Source organism: Pollachius pollachius (genome assembly GCF_949987615.1).
Source record: "Pollachius pollachius genome assembly, chromosome: 2".
Taxonomy (NCBI): domain Eukaryota; kingdom Metazoa; phylum Chordata; class Actinopteri; order Gadiformes; family Gadidae; genus Pollachius; species Pollachius pollachius.
In genome coordinates this window covers 34,861,895-34,883,123 of record NC_136935.1, presented here as the reverse complement: position 1 = coordinate 34,883,123, position 21,229 = coordinate 34,861,895, and the positions used below count along the sequence as shown (strand labels likewise).

The 21,229-nt window shown below is 43.9% G+C and overlaps 1 protein-coding gene across 1 annotated transcript; it reads left to right on the top strand.

The window, feature by feature from the left end:
* Nucleotides 1-3,051: 3,051 nt before the first annotated feature.
* Nucleotides 3,052-9,634, top strand: LOC307071339 (G-protein coupled receptor 83-like; the record flags this gene model as incomplete). Its single annotated transcript, XM_079730325.1, has 4 exons — nucleotides 3,052-3,441; nucleotides 3,974-4,099; nucleotides 7,554-7,687; nucleotides 8,914-9,634. 4 exons carry the CDS (start codon nucleotides 3,052-3,054, stop codon nucleotides 9,632-9,634), a joined length of 1,371 nt encoding a protein of 456 aa, XP_079586451.1.
* Between the last annotated feature and the right edge of the window lie 11,595 nt (nucleotides 9,635-21,229).

Below are 21,229 nucleotides of genomic sequence, written 5' to 3'. Positions count from 1 at the left end.
TGGGGACGTAGGCGCTTCTGCCCGTCAGGCCCCTGTGCAGTGAAAGGTGTCTGTGGTGGGAAGGGGGAAGGAGGGATGGGAACAGGGGGGTTAGTCACTGTCTCTGGGGAAATATGTGCAGGGGAAATATGTGCAGGGGAAATGGGGCTTCGATAGGGCTTGTGTGACCCTGTGTAGCCGCGTGCAGCGTTTGCGCCGTCGCCCCTCCGGTCGGGCGCCTGGGACTCCGAGCTTGGGGAAGGGAGGGAGTCCCCTCTGTACGGGGCCAACCTGTCTCTGTGGAGCGCAACCTTCTTTCTCTTTCCTGGCAGCTGGACCCGGTACACTACTTCACCTAGGCGCTCCACCACCTGACAAGGCCCCTCCCAATGACAGTCCAGCTTAGGGCACCGTCCCTTCTTCCTGCGGGGGCGGTACACCCACACCAGCTCCCCAGCTTGGAAGTGTCCTCCTTTCAACCTTATGTCGTAGTTCCTTTTTTGTTTCATGCCCGCTTTCTCCAGCTGGTCTTGGGCAAAGATATGGGCAGACTCCATCCGATCCTGGAGTCTCTTGGCGTACTCTCTCCCTGGAGGAACAGCAGGGGTGTCAGGGGGCTTGCCAAAGGCCACCTCCACTGGCGTCCGTAGCTCCCGCCCCAACATGAGGAAGGCAGGCGTGCATTAGGTGGACTCCTGAACAGCGGACCTGTAGGCCATGAGGACGAAGGACAGATGCGTGTCCCAGTCCCGTTGATGTTCCACAGTGAGGATTGCCAGCTGCTTTCCCAGGGTCCTATTGAACCTCTCGACGAGGCCGTCACTCTGGGGGTTCAGGGCTGTGGTCCGGCTCTTATGCATGCCCGTGCGCTCACACATGGCGGTGAAGACCCGCGACTCAAAGTTCCTCCCTTGGTCACTGTGGATGGTTTCTGCCACCCCGAACCTGCTGAACATGCCCTCTACCAGAGCGTCAACCACCGTCTCTGCTTCCTGATCTGGTATTGTGTATGTCTCAGGCTATTTTGCAAAATAGTCCATGGCGACCAAAACGTATCGGTTGCCTGCCTCCGTGCGGGGAAATGGGCCCATGACATCCACAGCTACTCTTTCCATGGGAGCCCCCACCGCCAGTTGTTGTAGTGCTCGGATAATTCATCTCAAGCACCATAATCTAAAGGCATTTTTACACTGCCAACAGGTACGGTCGCTGCTTGGCAGATGTTACAATTTCACTGTCTTGCCTGCCTGTGTAAAACCGAGGGGGTACATTCCCCCCTTCATTAATAAGCCGGCTTTCTTGGTTCATTGGAGCAGGCTGGACTACGCACGGAGACCTCTTTAGAATAATTTGCATAGTACGAATGTTTTTAGTTTTTTTATTCAAGTCATTCATGTGCAAGAATGAGTAGACTACATCTGAGTATAGGCTATTAACTCTACTTAGAATTACTCATGTTGATGTCGCTGCGTCATCAACACCTCTACCCATGTCCTGTCCCTGGTACCAAGATGCAGTCCAATCGCATTTACTTGAAAATGAAACCCTCAATATGTGTATGGTTCGACATTGGGGTGCGAAATCAAGCCGGTTTAAGGTCTTACTAAGTCGGATACATCTGGACACATTCAGACACATTTCGGAGATATTCCAGGACACATTGCAGACACATTTCTTAGTGTAGCTGAATAATCATTGTTCATATTTCAACACCAAATTACTGTTTCTGGTTGTCATTTTTCATTGATTTCGGCCAAATAATTGCTCGGAAACATTCGATAATGCCTGAATAATGATAGCCAACGGTTTAGAATAAGAATGAAGGAATGAAAGAAATTAATTAAATTTCGAAGCTACACTACGAAATGTGTCCGATTTGTCTCCGGGAATGTCTCCGAAATGTGTCCCGATGTGTCTGACTGATCTCCGAAATGTGTCCGAAATGTGTCCGGGAATGTCTCCGAAATGCGTCCAGATGTATCCGAATGTTTCCAACTTTTAGTAAGACCCGCCATTAAGAACTTGGTCAGTGTATACACGCGGACCGTGCCGGGAAAAAGTTTTAAATAAGACGGGCACAATTTGTAGTGTAAAAACACTTTACGAGATTGTAGGGATACTTCTCGCCAGCAGCCTGTCGCATATCAATCAGACACCGCTAATGTGCTTGTGGAAAACACACTTAACCGCACCTTGCTGTTAATGTAAACAATTCAAACCTAAGTAGGTGTGCAAGCCAAGGCGAATGTTCAAATCATCAAATCAACAATTCATTGATTTGATGAGGTGTAGCGCGCTGCCGTTGAGTGTAACCACACCGCGGGGCGCCGTTCAGCACCATGGAGAGCAGCAGATTAAGGGACAGCACGGAGGATTGGGTTATCAATTATTACTGGCCGGGTTATTAGTTGTGATTGGCCGATTAAATCATTTTTCATCACACACGCACATCTCTCTCTTTCTCTCTCTCTCTCTCTCTCTCTCTCTCTCTCTCTCTCTCTCTCTCTAATATACACGTGCTACAGCGAAAGGGAAACATTTTCTTATCTGATTTTCATTTTCTGAGTAAATTGGAAATGAGTCATTAATCACACTCATTTTTCTTTTCCTCTTAATTGTTAGTTATTTCTCTTGTGGAATAAATCAAACAAAACATCCAATTAGTTTTGGTATTTTGGTAATGTAACATGTCGTCAAGGCCTATCTTTTTCTCTCTCTCTCTCACTCTATGTCTCTCTCACGCGCGCACGCGCGAACACACACGCACACACGATAGAGAGAGAGCGAGGGAGATAGTGCGAGAGAGAGAGAGAGAGAGAGAGAGAGAGAGAGAGAGAGAGAGAGAGAGAGTACAGAGGATTTAAAAGCACCCACCGACGGTCTAGCTTCACTTTCCTTGCTCTCACTAACTTCAGTCATGCCGAAGAACGTCGCTTCGACATGATCATCCTCTAACACACGCGGACTGATCGCTGGATATCCTAAAGTCAATCAAACATAGAAATACTTGGAAATATGACTGCTACAAACGTTGGAATAACTTTGTTATTTTTCACAGTTTCTGCGGGTTGCATGGCCCGGATTCTGGCCAGCGGGGTCAACGGCTCCTGTCTTTTCGAGGACCTGCTCTCCGGGACGGGGCTTTCTAGAGGCTCGAACGGTTCGGACGATTCAAACGGATCCGCGGGGTTTTACCTCCTGGACTTTGACGAAGGGACGCTCGCCGACTGGCGCTCTTTGGCCGACAAGAAGCGCTACGGGGGAGAGTCTCAGAACCGCAGCACCAAAGCGCTGCTGGTGTCCGCCTACTCGCTGATCATCGTGATCTCCCTGTTCGGGAACATCATGGTGTGCCACGTTGTCATCAAGACCAAGAGGATGCATTCCGCGACGAGCCTGTTCATCGTGAATCTCGCGGTGGCGGACATCCTCATTACGGTCCTCAACACGCCGTTCACTCTGGTGAAACCCGCAAGCAGGCGCGCGCGCGCAAACACACACACACACACACACACACACACACACACACACACACACACACAGTTCCACTACTCCCATGGCCATAGAAAAATAAGAGTTAGCTACTATAATGATCGCTGTAGGCGAGAGTCAGGTATGAATATTCTGATCCCGTGCCAGAAGGTGGAAGATAAAAGCGAGGTCAGAGAGGCTTAAGTGGTTCCTCACCAATGAATAAGGGTCGAGAGCGGCTCTGCTGATTCCCAGAATTGTTTTGGACAATTCTGGGAATGCGTACCACAAAGTGTCTGTCTGTGTGTGTAACTGTTTGTGACGTGAATATTCGTGTACAAATGTTACTGTAAATAAACATGTCGTTCTTTATGTGTTTATGTTTCTGTGTATATGTGTGTGGTGTGAGTGTATACATGTATATGTGTGTGTTTTGTGTTTGTGTGCATGTGTGTTTGTGTGTTTGTGTGTGTGTGTGTGTGTGTGTGTGTGTGTGTGTGTGTGTATGTGTGTGTGTTTCCAGGTGCGCTTCGTAAACAGTAACTGGATGTTCGGCAGGGTTATGTGCCACATCAGCCGCTTCGTCCAGTACTGCTCGCTGCACGTGTCCACGCTCACACTCACCGCCATCGCTCTGGACCGACGCCAGGTAACACGGCACTCTCTCAACACACGCACAAGCACACACAGACGCACACACACATACACATGCACACGCATACACACACACACACACACAGATGCACACACGCACACACACACACAGATGCACACACACACACACACACACACAGATACACACCCACACAGACGCACAAATATACGATACACAATAAGTGTTTTTCTGTGGCAGTCACAAGAGGAATATAGCCTTCATGTCTGACAAAAGAGCAACCAATTATCTTGTTGAAGTAAGCTTCTATTGTCAGCTGACACACACGTACACACATGCATACACACCACTCTAACACTTTACAGCACCATGTAGTCGGACACTCATTGAGAGCAAAGTATTTGAAGGAATGGAGCATCATCAAGGTGAGGTGCACAGGCGTAGAATTCACAGAGCAACGTGAAAGGATTGCTTATGAGTTTAAGTCAGATTCTATAAGCACCCGCATCAAAGGATGCAAAGAAACACAAACCAAAGGGTTCATTGGGGTCTAAATTATTAAGATGCGATACAAGGAAGCAAGAGGTCAAACCAAAAGGGGGTCTTCTGTCTTAACTGGGAGCTTAGTTCATTGACTCTGTGCTACAGTGGTGATCAAACACCAGGCCCTTTCTCCTTGTCCTTCAGAGTAGCGTAAGGGGGCGTTTGATTTCTACGTATACTGCCAAAACGACTGGTCTCTTCTTACACCCAAGCCAAGAGAGCCCTGAATGGGAATACGAGCAGGCTATTTAAAGTCTGCTCTCCCACTGGCCCTCAGGTGCTCTGCATCAAGTTGATTGGCAAGGGCCGGGTACATTAGTCTATATGAACATCAGATTATATGAACATCTCTATGGTTCATTACTCAGAATGGATTATTCATTATTGGTAAACATGGATTATTTTTAAACATTGATTATCAATTTTTGGTAAGAATGTATATGTGTTAGTTCAGTTCAGTTCAGTTTGACTTTATTGTCCCAAAAGGGAAACTTGTCTTGCAGTCAGGTACACATAAAAAACACAATATACACAAGGACACACGACAAAGAGATAGACACAGGCTAATATAAGTTTAAAAACGGTCATACTTATCTAGTCATCAGATTCAAATACATGTACAGGTATGTGCAAAGAATTGTGCAAATCGAGCAAACGTATTGCGCAAGGAAAAAAATAGTTCTTTGTCCTATTTGACTTAGAAAGAGGGACTCTTTGTCTCCAGGAAGGGCCTCAAATGAACAATGAAGGGGGAGATTTTTACAGTCCAGTCCTGAGTAACCTGCTTCTCATAAATGTTCAGCAAGGATACTTGTGGACAGCCAATCAACTTCCCATCCACCTGCACAATACGGCTGAGGTTGTTTTAGTCCCTAAGGCTGATGCCCCCATACCAGGCAATAAAAGAAAAAGTGAGAACAGATTCAATAAAAGATTTGTAAAATAAAGACAACATAACCTTATCGACATTGAAAGAGTTAAGCTTCCGAAGGAAGTACAATCGTTGTTGCCCCTTCTTGCAAATAGTATCAGTATTAACGTCAAATTTGAGTTTATTGTCTATCATTGTTCTCAGATATTTATACTGGTCAACCATCTCTATGCAGTTTCCATTTATGTAAGTAGGTGGAGGAGAACAAGATTGGTTTCTTCTAAAAGTCAATGGCCATATTTTTTGTCTTTGAGATGTTAAACTGAAGAAAGTACTTGTCACACCAACTGACAAACTCATCAACCACTGGCCCATGCTGAGATTCATGTCTATGAAGTAAACTAACAATAACTGTGTCATCAACAAATTTCAGGATGTGTCTATTAATATGCTGACTTCTACAGTCATTAGTGTAGAGGATATACAGTAGAGGGGAAAGTACACAACCCTGGGGAGAGCCAGTGGAAGAGACACGCCTTTCTGAGAGACAACCATTTACCTTTACTCGTTGTGTTCTGTTAGTTAAGAAATCCATAATCCAGCTCACAAGATTACTCTCAAGAATAAATTCTGATAGTAGTTTACTGACTAAAACATGTGGCTGGATAGTATTAAAAGCAGAAGAAAAATCTAAAAACAAAAGCCTGGTGTGTGTGCCAGGACCATCTAGATGACTGTACAGGAGATTAAGTAGTGTAATCTGGGCATCCTCGACCCCTCTTCTAGCCCTGTATGCAAATTGCCTTGGGTCCAGGGCCTCACCCACCCTTAACAACAAAAGACACTTCACAATCTTTTCAAATGACTTCGTGACCAGTGAGGTCAGTGCCACTGGTCTGAAGTCATTTAAACCCCTTGTAGTATTGCCCTTTGCCACTGGAACAATAATGGACTCCTTCCATGCCTTTGGGACCCTTCTCTGTTCCAAGGACATCTCAAAAATATCAGTGAACACCCCACAGAGCTGTTTTGAACAGCACTTTCACAATCTCCCAGTAATACCATCTGGACCCAGACTTTTATTTACCTTATTTCTCTTAAATACTGACCTAACATCTTGTGTAATTGAGAATAGTGTGGACTTTACCAGAGCTTGCTCCTCAGTTAAATTCTTATGTTCATCTGAAAAAAATTAGCTGAGGAGCAAGCTCTGGTAAAGCATTGATTAACGATTATTTTTAAGCACGATTGTTGAAGTAAAATAAAACATCTCAAGGTGCCCTTCCTTGCCTCCATCCTCACAAGATAATCAAGCACATTTCCTCCATATAAACGGCGTTGTCTAGTTGGCTCCTATGGGGGATGTGTCTGGACGAATGCAGACTGGTAATTATCACAGTTCATCACTGTGATAGCCCTGACAGCCAAATATCTTGTTAAAGTAGGCTTAAATTTTCACGCTGTCCCTCTCTGGAAGAGAACTTGAGGTCAAATAACTATAATAATAAAAACTAATAATATCTGTCAAAAAACTACTACTACGTATCCTTGCACATTTTTAAGTGGATGTACGGAAATCCAGGAGCTTTCATGTGTGGAGTATACCACTGGTCATATCTTTGAGAGCAGCTCTGTTTGGAAATTTGCCTCAATTTGCTTGCTGTTTCTTGTGGTTGATGGGTTGTACAGCGCTGAGTCTTAAGATAATGTCTTGAATTGTAATGCCTTCTGAAGCCCTCCAGGATAAATTGCCTCAAGAGTGGATTCTCTTTTCCGTGCCGCAGAACACATTAAGGACCAACGGCAAGCAATGGGAAGCAATACTCAATACTCAATACTACCTAATCCTTTAGAGCTCAAAACACATTTTATGAAGCAAATTAGTCTGTACAAAAGTGTTCCTCTCAAATTCAATTCTAGGGAAGGCCACTATGTGTGTATGTGTGTGTGTGTGTGTGTGTGTGTGTGTGTGTGTGTGTGTGTGTGTGTGTGTGTGTGTGTATGTGTGTGGGCGTATGCAAATGTGTGTGGTTTTAGCCATGTGTGGTCACCCTGTTTATCTGAAACTGTGTTCAGGTGATAATTCACCCTCTGCGTACGCGCATGTCGTCGCTGAGAGGAGGCGTGTGGGTAGCAGTCATCTGGATGATGGCCAGCTGCTTCTCCCTGCCGCACGCCATCTACCAGAAACTACTGAGCTTTGCTTACAGGTGGGGTGGGCACACACACACACGCACACACGCCCACACGCACACACACACACACACACACACACACAAACACACACACACACACACACACGGCTCTCTCTCCATGGCTCCATCTATATAGTTCTGGTCACACACGTTTTTGCTACATGCGTACAATCATAATCTTCTCATACATACCGAACATATATTTGACTTGATCACATTTTCTTTCACAAACCGGTCCCAGGTTCAAATGTCAGTGTTGCACATGTTTTAATTGTCTGGTATGATTCCCCCTCCACTCTGCTGTAGCCTCTTTGCATTTCCCTGCACATTATTGATGCATCTTTCTTGATGATGATGATCATGAGTTTTAATAATCAGGGACTCTAATAAAGGTTAATATTCACAAATAAGTATTAGACCGGAACCTCTCATTTAATTTAGATAATAGGTTTTAATTGCCCCATCCCGGGTAAGGTTGATGGAAAATATGAGCTCACACCCTCGTCCTGTTCCCAGGCTAGTGGTGCATGATTCTGAACGGAGCAGTAGAACCAAAGATGTTGAATAAAGAAACAACAGGCAGAAAAGATTGGTGACCCTTGTGAGTATTATACACAAGCGATAGCCACAGCTGCAGCATTGAGTGTCTTATGCGACATGACAAATACGAAAAGATACAGTTGTCATTTGAGGAGAGGAAGGAAGGAAACCGTCTCTGGAGAAAAGCGTGGTTCCGGTGTTTGACTCCCAGCCACAAGGTTAGATCCTGGGTTTCCTCCACAATGAACCTAACCTGTAGGGATCCTTGAGCAAGATGTCTGACCCCTATCTGCTCATTACATGGATCTGTTCCAATGTAAGTCACTTGGAAATAAGCATTAGCTTATATATACATACCTACTAGCAAAAGGTAAAAGTAAAACAAATGACTAATGACATGATGCAAATTGAAAATTAAAATTGTGAATCAAGTGAGCCAGTGATAAAGTAAGGAAGTTCATACAATTGATTGAAACGACACACGTAGTTAAGTCTGTATTTCCTACTCTGTCTCAGTATTTTTGTCTATTGTAAGATATGCAGTCTGCACACACTGTACATGTCCATAAGGCGAAGCCTGGACAGCCCAGCCTTCAATGATAGAATAGTTATACTACTAAAATCAATCCTAAATTGTTGTTATAATACCCCAGTAATAATAACCCTTGTTGTGCTTGGTTCTGCTCCTCCTCCACCACCAGGGGGCAGGAGCGCAGCCTGTGCGTCCCCGACTTTCCGGAGCCCTCGGACGTCTACTGGCAGTACATCGACCTGCTCACCTTCATCCTTCTGTACCTGCTGCCGCTCCTCATCATCACGGCCGCCTACACCACGGTGGGCCGCCACCTGTGGCGGCGCAACGCCATCGGCGACACCACCATCACGCAGAACGCCAACCAGCGGCGCAAGCGGCGGCGGACGTTGGCCATGCTGCTTCTGGTGGTGGGGGTGTTCGCCGTCTGCTGGTTCCCCCTCAACTGCTACGTGGTGCTGCTCTCCAGCCAGGCCATCCACTCTTCCAACGCCCTGTACTTCTGCTTCCACTGGCTGGCCATGAGCTCCACCTGCTACAACCCCTTCATCTACTGCTGCCTCAACCCCACCTTCCGGCAGGAGCTGCGGCTGCTTGCCTCCGTCTTCCGGCGGGTGCAGCAGGCGCAGCGGGCGGGGGTGCCGCCGGCAGGCCGCTCGGCTGGTGTGTGCGTGCCCTTCCAGAGGGCGGCGTGGCCCGACGGCAACGACGCCTCCTCCAGGCCCAGCCGGGGCTCCTCACGGCCAAGCCACGCCTCCTCCCAGCCGAGCAACGCCTCCTCCTCCGTGTGCCCCTGCCACAACCCAAAGAACTCGCGAGTGCTTTTCCGGCAGGGGATTTCTGGGAAAACCGACATCTTGTCGGTGGAGCCCATTGTGGCTCTGAGCTGAAGGAAGGGGTCGCGGAGTGTGGCTGAGACCGTAGAAACCCCCACGACTGTGATCTCTGTGGGTGGAGACGCTCCGGCTCACTGGACGTGTGAGAGCGCTTGGACGCCCGTTCTGAAGGGAATGTGTCAGGGGTTTGATTCCCTGGCTGAGCGAGACACATGTCAGCTCGTGGATGTGGTATGCGTGTGATTGTGGTTGTACAGAATGGATGAAAGGACAAAGTCCTTGATATGGTGGTTGTACTGGACGTTTATTGAATGTCCTCATTTCACTCACTTCAGCACAGAGATATCACTTCAACAAAGATAAATCCCCTAAACCCAGAGAAGGCACTTATGACGCGTTTCCAACCGTGGGTGCGGTTCGGTTCGGTATGAATAGGTGCGGAGCGGTTTGCGTTTCCATCGCCAGAAGGAGCACTGAGCTAACTTATAGCTCAGTGCTCCTCTGTTTGGTTACGAAGACATCTGAAAGGGTGCCAACAAGACACGTTGATGAGTCGACAGAATCGTCACTTCCGGGCGACAGGGGAATAAAAACAAACATACACAGTACCCGCGAGGTGCTTAGTTTATGAAGAAAATGACGTGCAAAGGTTTGCCATCCTTCTTTGACGTCCTACATTGTTGCTCTTTGTTTATAGTGTCACGTACTTCTTTTTCTTTGGATCTATTATTATTATTATCAGGCTACACTGTGTCGGGCTGCTATGAGTCCACGATGCTTACTTAGCTGCCGCGGCTATCGCCATCAGGCTTAAACCCCGCCCTACCATAAGGGTACTGTCTGCGATGGAAAAGCGAGCCATAACTGAGCTGCGCCTAACCGCACCTACGCTACCAGATCTTATCGTACTGGGCCTAACCGCACCTATGCTACCAGATCTTATCGTACTGGGCCTAACCGCACCTATGGTACCAGATCTTATCGTACTAGGCCTAACCGCACAGCCCGATGGAAACGCGTAATTAAAGACAGAGAGGAAAGGACTTCTCACCTTGACAACTAATTTCTCGTCAATAGTTCTTTATGCGATTGGTGCTCTCATTCGTCTGAGAGTGTGACACCTTTGAAGGTCTCATTTGAAGGCAACACCCTCGAACAGTGAGAACCATAGACTACAACATTGTCTCAGTAGGCTATTCCAGCTATTAGATCTGATCGATAATGTGAACACACACAAACACACCTATACGTTTAGTTCTGCCGTGATATCCTGTTTTAATTGGAAAGGCTTCAAGCCACAGAAAAGTCGTACTTACTTTGATAACTTTTGATGTGAGCCATGTGAGCACAAACAGCAGGGAATAGACTGGGCTTTTACAACAGCTGGAGACTGAGACTCTGGATCAAAACAGTGTGCAGTTCTGCATTAGAACGTTCTCAATGGGAGAAAACTAAAGAAATGTTTGCTGGCCCAATGTACCTTTTACCCTCTAGACACTGTTTCATCGTTCCTTGACATTTATTATTTCCTAACCTTTCTTGTAAAATAAGCTAACATTTTTGGGGTATTTTTTATTTAGGGCCTCTGAGTTAATAGCATAAAGTATACCTGCTCTCTGTATAACAAGAGACGGAAGAGATACTTAAGCAACCAATTTTTTCCATTTGCAGGAATAATGTCAACACTCCTATATGCCTTCAAATGTACATATAGTGGGAGCAAGGTATAGTGGTTTGGCTGGCATTTTGTAAATCCCATTGATTTCTGTTGGAAGAAATCTTCCAACAGAAATCAATGGTATTTACAAAATGTGAAATAACGCACGACAAAAACTATTTCGCTATGATACGTGATTTGGAACACCACTAACCACTTGATGAGTTGCACATTTCTGAAAAAGCACTTTAAGGGTTGTTTTAAAGACAGGTTTGTGAATGCAAACAACCCAGAAATGGGGCTCAAAGTGCAAAATACCGGAATTATCCGGAATTACAACTGGAATCGAACTGAAGTAGAATCAATGCAAGGATGATGAAAGCACAGATGACTAAATCGTGAGTATTACATTCTATGCACAAACTCTCTGAATTGCACCATTCAGCATCAAACACAATATAAACCAGCATGAAAGAACTCTGAGCCAACCCACGTTTCTGCATGTTACCCCCACGGTTGATATCAAAGTCATTAGGCCTGGGCAGGACGGCATATCATTGGTCACCTAGTAACCTTAATATACATCCCACAAATGCCTTTGTACATCTAAACTGATCAGGCAAAATATTCTGGGTGCCTTGAATGCTGTTGAGCAACGTAGACTTTGGTCTTAAGATATCCCTGAAGGCCAATGTGAAGCACTCAGGTGCCAAGTGTGTCCATTGCAATTTGATATTCACCTCACAGTCGATGAAAAACATTGTTTATTTTTGTTTACAGCATATTTTCAATGAATTACTTGTGGAGTTAATGTGGTATTCATGACTCATTTGTTATAAATGTACATAGAGATTTCTAAACAGAAAATTACCAATTATGCTAATGTAATAAAGTGAGCCTGTCCTTCTTTGCTTTTGTCTGTTGTTCCATTTAAGATGTTCAGTGTCGTGGTTTACAGGTGAAGGAGTGACATATTGTGGGATTTCTCTTAGAATAGAGATTGTTAATTTGAAAAATGCTTGAAAATACCCTTCTCCTTGGGCCGAGGGAGTCTAAAACTCAGCAACATCTTTGGTTCACATCTCAAAGGAGAAGGACACTAAACAGCCTTTAGTGTCCTTTTAAAGCTTTTGCTGCTTACTTATTCAGTAAATTATTACTGCACACACACACACACACACACACACACACACACACACACACACACACACACACACACACACGCACGCACACACACACACACACACACACACACACACACACACACACACACACACACACACACTGTTTTCTGTATGTTTTATATATACATAGCGGACTATTTACACAGGGAACATAAGGCTCCATTGACATTTGTTTCTTCTCTCCACACTCTCTGGCGTTAGGTCAAAAAGCAGTGTCTTTCTCTCTCTAGCTGTCGCTGTCGCTCACTCTCGCTCTCGCTGTCACTCTCTCTCAGTACCGGTCATTATAGAAGCGCAATTGGGTCTATTGAAAAAACTGAACATTTAAGTGCTGTTATCCAGTCAACCGGAAAGGGCAAAATCTATTTTTGTTATTGTCTGAATGCTCCTGTTAACCCTGTTATCCCAGTGGTATTCATTTAACATTGCAACAGTGTTCACTTTGGTCTACTTTTAAAACTTATGGACCAAACAAAAGATGATTGCCGGTTTATATTAACTTGTTCTGTACGTCTGATACTAATGTGCTTTGCTCGTTCTGGCGGGACACTCTAGTCATGTGCCCCAATCAGCTGACAGCTAACGCTGTCCAATCAAACTCATGTACACTGATAGGCGGTCAATTTAAGACCTTCCATAAACTCTCTGGGAAGTTAAATGTGCTGAGCAGAGTTTCGCACACCACCACCCCAGGCACCAAATGCTTTGATTCTACTTTGTATTGTATGTAACCTGTACGATGGGGCTGAGATATCTGATGTACCCCATGGGGGATTGTATCGTGCTCCCTGCTATAAAATGTTGTTATGCTGTTGGTAATCTGTATCTGACATCTGTAGGTCATGTTTAAAATAATACAGCAGGGAGCACCAGAAAAGAGTGGAACCATACTGCCACACTGAATTGTATGTCCATTTCATGAAATAAATGGTTAAATCGATGACATGAGGGATTCCTGACAGAACTACAATAAACTGGCATGGTGTGTAGAGTAAGCCAGTGTTTCACAGCCGTAGAGAGGGAACTAGTCCTTGACTAGACTCAGATTCAAGCTATGTTCTGATCCCTGGTGGGCAGCCGAAACAGAGGGGTATCGTGGGAGATAGCGAGGGCCTGTGATGATTCAGAAGACATTTTATGTCACTGCTCAGTTCAGAGCACAGTGATGAAAGCACAGGGCACATTGGGGAGTCCGTTATCCACCACCCCTTTAATTGCCATAACCTTTAACAGTGCAGAGTTCTTGGAAACATGTTGTTAATTAGTATGTGGAGTGCAATAGAAAATACAAAATGTACAGGCATGATTTTAATGGAAAGCCTACAGACCACATATCAGCAAGACAAATATAATAATCAGCAGGTTAAGGAGGCCTGTCACGTATGCTATGATGAGACACAGATGAGAGAAACGCAGCCTGCTTTCTCTAGGAACAGAAAGAGGTGTATGGGAATCTCACTTTTTGTTATGTCTGAATGCACCTGTTCCAGCTGTTGTCCCAGCCCTGTGCTATTCATTCAACATTACAACAGTGTTCAGCTTGGTCTACTTTAAAAACTTGTTCACCAGACTAAAGGTGAATGCCGGTTTATATGACCTTATTCTGTACGTCTGCTACACAATAACATTAACACACACACACACACACACACACAAACACACACACACACACACAATAAATCATACTAAATTGACCAAAACGACTGGTTCCCCGTAGAGAGGGAACCAGTCCTTGAGACTCAAGATTCAAGCTATGATCTGATCAGCGGTGCCAAGAAGAAACAGAGGGGTTTCATGAGAGATAGGGCCTGTGATGATTCAGATGACATTTTATGGCAATGCTCAATTCAGTTTGACAATTGAGTATAACATGAAAGCACAGTGCACATAGGGGTGTCCATTGTTCACCACCCCATATCCAATAAATAGAAATGTATTGCACAGAAAAGAACACAGAAAATGTACACAATTTTAAAAATATTAAATATGTGCTGGTATGCAAATGAAAAGTTGTTTTGGATACAATTATGATAAATTTGATTAAAAAAAATAATAAATAAATTAAATATGTGTCAATATATATATTGTCATTTAAATATTACATGTTAAAATATATATTCCTCTCAAAAAAGTATTGCTTGGGTCCCTGTGTGTAAATCGCTTGCCTGCAAGAACGGCCAAAAGTTAGTGATCTATACAATATGTTAAGATAAACTCCTGTATTGTAAACACACCATGCCTCTTTCCCAGCTGGATAGCATCAGCTTGCATCATTGGCCCATGGGTCATCTTGCGTTAAATGGATTACACAGCACAAGACATGTAGTCACCACGGTAACAACCAATCTACCTTCGGCGAGAAACATAAACATGAGCGGCACGGCGTCTTTTCCTTCTAGTTGGATAATACGGAAAAGAGGGCTGTGTGTGTGTTTGTGTATTTGTGTGTATGTATGTGTGTGTGTGTGTGTGTGTGTGCTTGTGAACGTGTGTATGCAGATGTGTGTGTGTGTCGGTGTGTGTGTGTGTGCGTGCGTGCGTGCGTGCGTGCGTGTGTGTGTGTATGTATATGTTTGAATGTATGTGTGTTTGTGTGTGTGTATGGAGGTTTCCTACTGGTGCCGTTCTGATGGTAAACACATAGTGTGCGCTCTAAGATGCCACTGACCATGACAACGTCAAACATGAGTTATACAGGGAAGTAAGATAGGCTCCCAGGTTTCCAATATTATTGAAGTAAATTCAGTGAGGCCGCGTGTAAAAATGGACCAGGGCAGAACAGAAAGGAACAACATTCAATATCTGGAGAGTGTGTCCACCTCATCTCTGCCACATATCAGTTTAATCTCCCCAACACCTTTTGCAACATTCCTACTGCAGAACATAGTATGCAAAGACCCATGAATGGAAATATACTTTCCTGCTTCCTCTTTATTATTAATATTCAATACTTTAATAGCCGGGCCTTTCTGAATCAGTTTTAATATATCCAGATGAGAACCGTGAGATTTAAGCATGAAAAGTTAGCTTTGAATGTTGTGTGTGTTTTTGGAGTTGTATTACAGTTAGATAGGTGCTGCTATCTGGTCTATGTTCAAAGCTGCATTAACAATACAACCGAATCAAAATGTGGAAATTACGGTTTTGTAATTATTATTGTATTAAATGGGAAGTTGTTTAAGAGAGGGACTGCAATTTATGCGTGACTTTTTTGTTCACAAAACATTGTCTCAGATGATTAAGCTGAGTTTCCAATCAGCTTTCCCTTAACAGAATGCACTCTGTGTTGTACGTGATTCATCTAAATCTGTCATGTTCATTTGTTGGTTATTAATTTTATTTGAGTTTTTTTTTTTTCTTGCCTTTGACGTCACGTTAAATCCCACTGTTGCCTTATCAAAAACATCATTATAAAGATTTGTGCCATAGTCATAGGTATACTTTAAATAATATTTACCAACCCTTTGAAATAGGGAAATAAAAAAAATCATAAAACATTCAAAGAGAATTCAATTTTCTATCTTGAATCATTTCTGTCGCCGTTGCTGCTGCTTGACCTTTTAAATGAGCCCATTTTCTAACACATCCATCCGAACCATAAAAACACCATCTGTTCATAAAGATACACAGTCAACGGTTGTTTGTAATAAGCACATAAAGATATGGGTGGCTCAGTGGCTCAAACCCACTTAAGTGCTGACCGCATAGGCGATAACTCGGAGATCCAGGTTTGATTTCAAACTGCAGTCCTATTCTACATGTTATTCCCTCTCTCTTCCATTCCACTCTCTTCTACACAGGCCATAAATGTAAGACATCCCGTAATCCCAGCCCCAAAACAGGCAAGACAAACCTCCCTTTATAATGAAGGAAGAAACCCTGAGATGAAACACATACAGTGGGGGAATCCCTTCTTCTGGGGATGGTCGGAAGTGAAATGGGGGCCATCATTGACATACATGGTGGAATAACAGGCAAACATTCAAAGTAGTATTAAAAATATATATTATCCAATGAGAATGGACTATGGTGATAAAGTGTGTGCTGATGAGCAAGCTGGTCGCTGTCACGTGGGTCGGCCAGGCGCCTAGTCAGTATCACGTCAGCACACTTAAACAGAGACAGCATTATGCACACAATGAAACAAGTTGCTTTAAAGACCAAACCTTCTTCTCCCAAACAATGATGGACTTACTCTAGTACGGTAAGAGGTATTTATTTATTGCCTTTGACTAAAGGTCAAGCCCCTGACATGATAAAATGAGGAGAGTGGAAGTGTTTCGACAGAGAGCGTCACCTGTTTTGGATATAACACGGTTGTGGTTGGTTCACCTAATAGAGATCGATATATATTTTTAGGAATGTTTGCTTGGATTTCATCCAGCAAATTCTCTGGTTAATAATTGTAATAATAATTTCATGATTATGATGCATCTTCTCCTTTTATTGAGTAAATCTCATCTTTGTAATAAGTGATATAACGCGACAATCAAATCGTCATGGAAGAAAAGATAAAAACTGTAAGATACTGTGAGAACTGTGGAAATAATACAAAATGTGAGGGTAGAGAAAAAACGGTAGAAACTCAAGGATGTGATGAAGAGATCAAGAAATTTATTACCCCTTTCAGTACATGGAAACCGGTATGAAATAATGAACACAATTCAGTACCCAATTATCATCAGTGGCGTTTCTACATGTAAAAAACAGGTGGGGCTAGGCTAATATTTTTTATTCTTTTAAATGATGAACCAGTGTCCGTGACGTCACCCGTTTGTTTTCAAAGTCGTGGCGATCTTTGTAGACGTTGACTCCGCCTGCTCCCGGCTATCATGCACAACACGGGACTGTTTGTAAAAATCTAGTTCAACATCTGACCTGTGAAGGGCAGTCATACGCTAAACAGCGTCTAAACTGCCGAAATCTTTCAACAAAAATGGTAGACCCCTTCACTTTTATTACTGTTGCTACTGGCCTTGCAGGCATACAGACATCCATCCAAACAAATTACGGGGCATTTTAATTTTGTTTGAAATTCATTTTTGGAAAAAGTTACAGGCCTAATATATTACAAATAAAAATGGTAATTTTCATAAAAAAGCAAAAGTAATTCAAAATGGAGATTGAGCTTCCTTCATTGGTCTTACTTACGTGGCAGTGTCCCACCATGCTGTTTGTAGCCCTGGCGTGGTGTTTCCCATTCTCTATTCAGCCCTCAGCTCCACCCACAAGGACCTGTGGAAAGATAACCAGGACAGCAGGCAGGTACTGGGGCCATCACAACCATTACAAATAAAAATATACTTTAACAATATTCAGTATGCTGGGCTTTTTGTTTTTGATCTAAGTGACTGTTCTCCATGTATCATATATATATATATATATATATATATATATATAAATAACAGCATGTAAATTAGTGCAGCTTTTAATCTTTTATTGCTGACATCAAAACATTTCAATAATGAATATATAATATGAGTATAGTTTTTAAAAGTTTTTAAACTTTAAACTAAGATTCCGTAAACCTCAGAATAAAATGATACTACTGCAAACAGCTGTAAGAGCTACTATAAGAACCCAATATCATTTTACCATGGAGTACACCTCCCATAGGCCTAGGCAGTGTCCTGGAGGAGAAATCAAAGATAATAGCTGTGAAAGAAAAGATTCAGAATGGCCTGTCGTGGTTTAAAGGGGACATATCATACCACCAGGTGTGAGTGTGATTAGCCATTACAAGCAGGTTTGAAAATGTGCAGCATTGTGACATCACAGGTGGGCGTGTCCATCTAGATGTGTGCCGGATAGATCAGTCTACCAGCCTACCCAGTAGACTAGCAAACACTGCTCATCTATCCGTCACACATCTAGGTGGACACGCCCACCTGTGATGTCACAATGCTGCACATTTTGAAAATGGCTTGTAATGGCTAATCACACTCACACCTGGTGGTATGATATGTCCCCTTTAAAGCCCAATCACCACGACAAGGTGCAGGCCAGGAGTGGGAACATATAAGACGAGAAAAACATAAATAGACTGAAAAGCACAAGACATTTTTACCTCAAATTTTTCCTCCAGACTAAGGGTCTCAAATCTGTGCTCCAATAGATGATCTACCTCATTCATGTTGTCGACTCGTTTTCATTTGTGTGCATCCGACATGTTTGTTAGCAAAGTTATCCTTCTCCTTCTCATCTTCACTACCGGAATCCTCGCGCGCGGCACGTGAGGTGAGGTGGGGTGGGAGGTCACTCGAGTCATGACTCATCACAACACACACTACAGCCAATGAACGGTGCAAATTGAAATTACACTGTGGAACGAACCATATATGTCCATGGTGGTCCCGGTTGGGCTAGCCCCACCAGAAGTAAAATAATCTCCGTCCACTTCAACAGAGAAACACTCTGAGCATGCGCATTTCAATTTTTCAAGTCCAATACACATTACATTGGGCTGGTGGGGCTCGAGCCGCTCTTGCCCCTCCAGACGAACTCAGTCTGAAGAAGCAAGCCAAACTTATTATTATACAGTACTTTCTGGGGAGATTTTTTTTTAAATATATATATGCATAATTTATTTTATATATAATTTTTTTATATTTTTATTTTTTCATTTTATTTTTTTTCTTGTGAGAGTAGGTGGAGCCGAGCCCCACTTGCCCCTAATGACCAGTCGCCACTGATTATCATGCCTATGAGACGGACAAACAACAAATTACATCTTCAATTATTTGGCGTTCTTGCTCGCAATAGCTAGAGACATTCCTCCAAGCGCTACCAATGGAAGTGTCCAGTTAGCTGGTCGGAAGTACCTCCTTTTAAAGAAGATATATTATGGCGTTTTCACAACAAGTAAACATAGTATTTGAGTTCCAGAAAAAATGTTTTCGAAGTTGTTTGCTGGATAAGGCTTTTAGGAAAAAAATATCGCCCACCTCTGTTCCCCTGTTTCAGGCCCTTCAGAATGCTCAGTTTCGGGTGTCTGTAGCTTTAATGCAAATACACTGCTGCCCATTGACCAATGAGCTGTCAGACTGAACCACAGCATGGAGGAGAAGGGATTGTTGCCGTTTGCGGACTCCTGGAGCTCTATATCTATATAATATAATAATAATAATATTATATATAGGTATTTATGTAATATTATATCTAATATCACGGCCAAAAGCTATGTGCACCTCGGATGATTTTATGAATCATAAAGACTGTGTCTGACGTCTATGGCACTTCCACAACAAGTAAGGACTCGTAGTGGGGGATATCTCGGCCATGGTTGAGAAGAATTGGGGGAAAGGAACTTTGGCCTTGACTCTCTGAAGTCCATGAACTGCGACATGGAGGAGAAAGGGATTGTACTCCGGGAGCTGAGCTGCCGGACTGCCGCCGAGCTCCCAGCGCCGGAGCTGCCGGACTGCCGCCGTCGAAGCTGGTCGGCCGCCGCCGAAGCGGCGGCCGACCAGCTTCGACGGTGTACTCCGGGAGCTGAACTGCCGCCGAAGCTTTCCGGCTGCTCCGGTGGTTGTCCTCCGGGAGCTGAAAAGTCTGGCGGGGGTAGCTCGGCGGCACTCCGACAGCTCAGCTCCGAGAGTAAAATCCCTTTCTCCTCCATGTCTCCTCCTAGCTTCGGCGGCAGTCTGGCAGCTCCGGCGGGGGGAGGCAGTTAGGCAGAGAAAGGGATTGTACTCCCGGAGCTGAGCTGCCGCCGAGTTCGGTGCGGTTTCTTTTCGCGCTGCTAGGCAGCCTGGATTCCATGGATCCGATTTTCGCCTGAGATAGGGAACCAATCACAGAACGGGGAGGGACGGCAAGATGATGACGACGTCTATGCGACACACCGAAGCTTGTAGTTTATGGATCCAAAATGGCAGCAGACACGTTACCTTTCGATGCAGCCTTAGATAGTGTTCTAAGTAGTTTAGAACGCAAGTTTATTTTGAAAATAGAGCAACTTTCGGCGTTGAACTCTTTTATTACCAAGAAGGATGTCTTTGCCCTGCTACCATCAGACTTTGATTGGCTATGAGCTACGTACAGACTCATATGATAGACATTCCTAGCGCCCAATAAACGGCTCCGGGCAATCGTAAACCACGCCTCAAATACGAGAAAATGAATGTGTGGTTCCCAGACCTCATCTCAATGTAGATTGAGATGAGGTCTGGCGTTAGGCAAGCTATTCCTACGTAGGAGGGGGCGTCAAAACTGACTCGCTCGTTTGGTAACTGTAGGCGGGGTACTTTCAGAGATGCATATCTCACTCAAAAAATCATGTACAGACTTTTTTCAAAGTTTTTTATGCGTGTTGGAGCACCAGAGACCCAAAACAACACCCCAAATCCCAGGAAAGTGTTGTTTTCATAATATGTCCCCTTTAATTTAAACGATAGATAAAATGCAGGGTTAACTACTGATGTAAGATGTCATGCCCCCTTTAAGAACAATGTCAGTTTTCGTTTAAAATATAGGTAAGCTTTAAAAGCAATGCTTAAGTTAACACATTGAAAGTTAAGTTAACACATTGAAAGTTATTATATCAACAGACTACAACTACTCCCACGGGTCAAGTGTTACTTATTAGTAATTGATTTAAAGAAAAATATGAATTTATTAATTGCTATCCAGAGTCATTAGTAATGTAGCAGAAGTTGAATACTTTTGCAAGGCACGTGTGTGTATTTCACCGCACGCACACACACACACACGCACACGCACACGCACACACACACACACACACACACACACACCCACACACACACACACACAATGCAGAAATACAGTTATTTAAAACTAATGTATGAA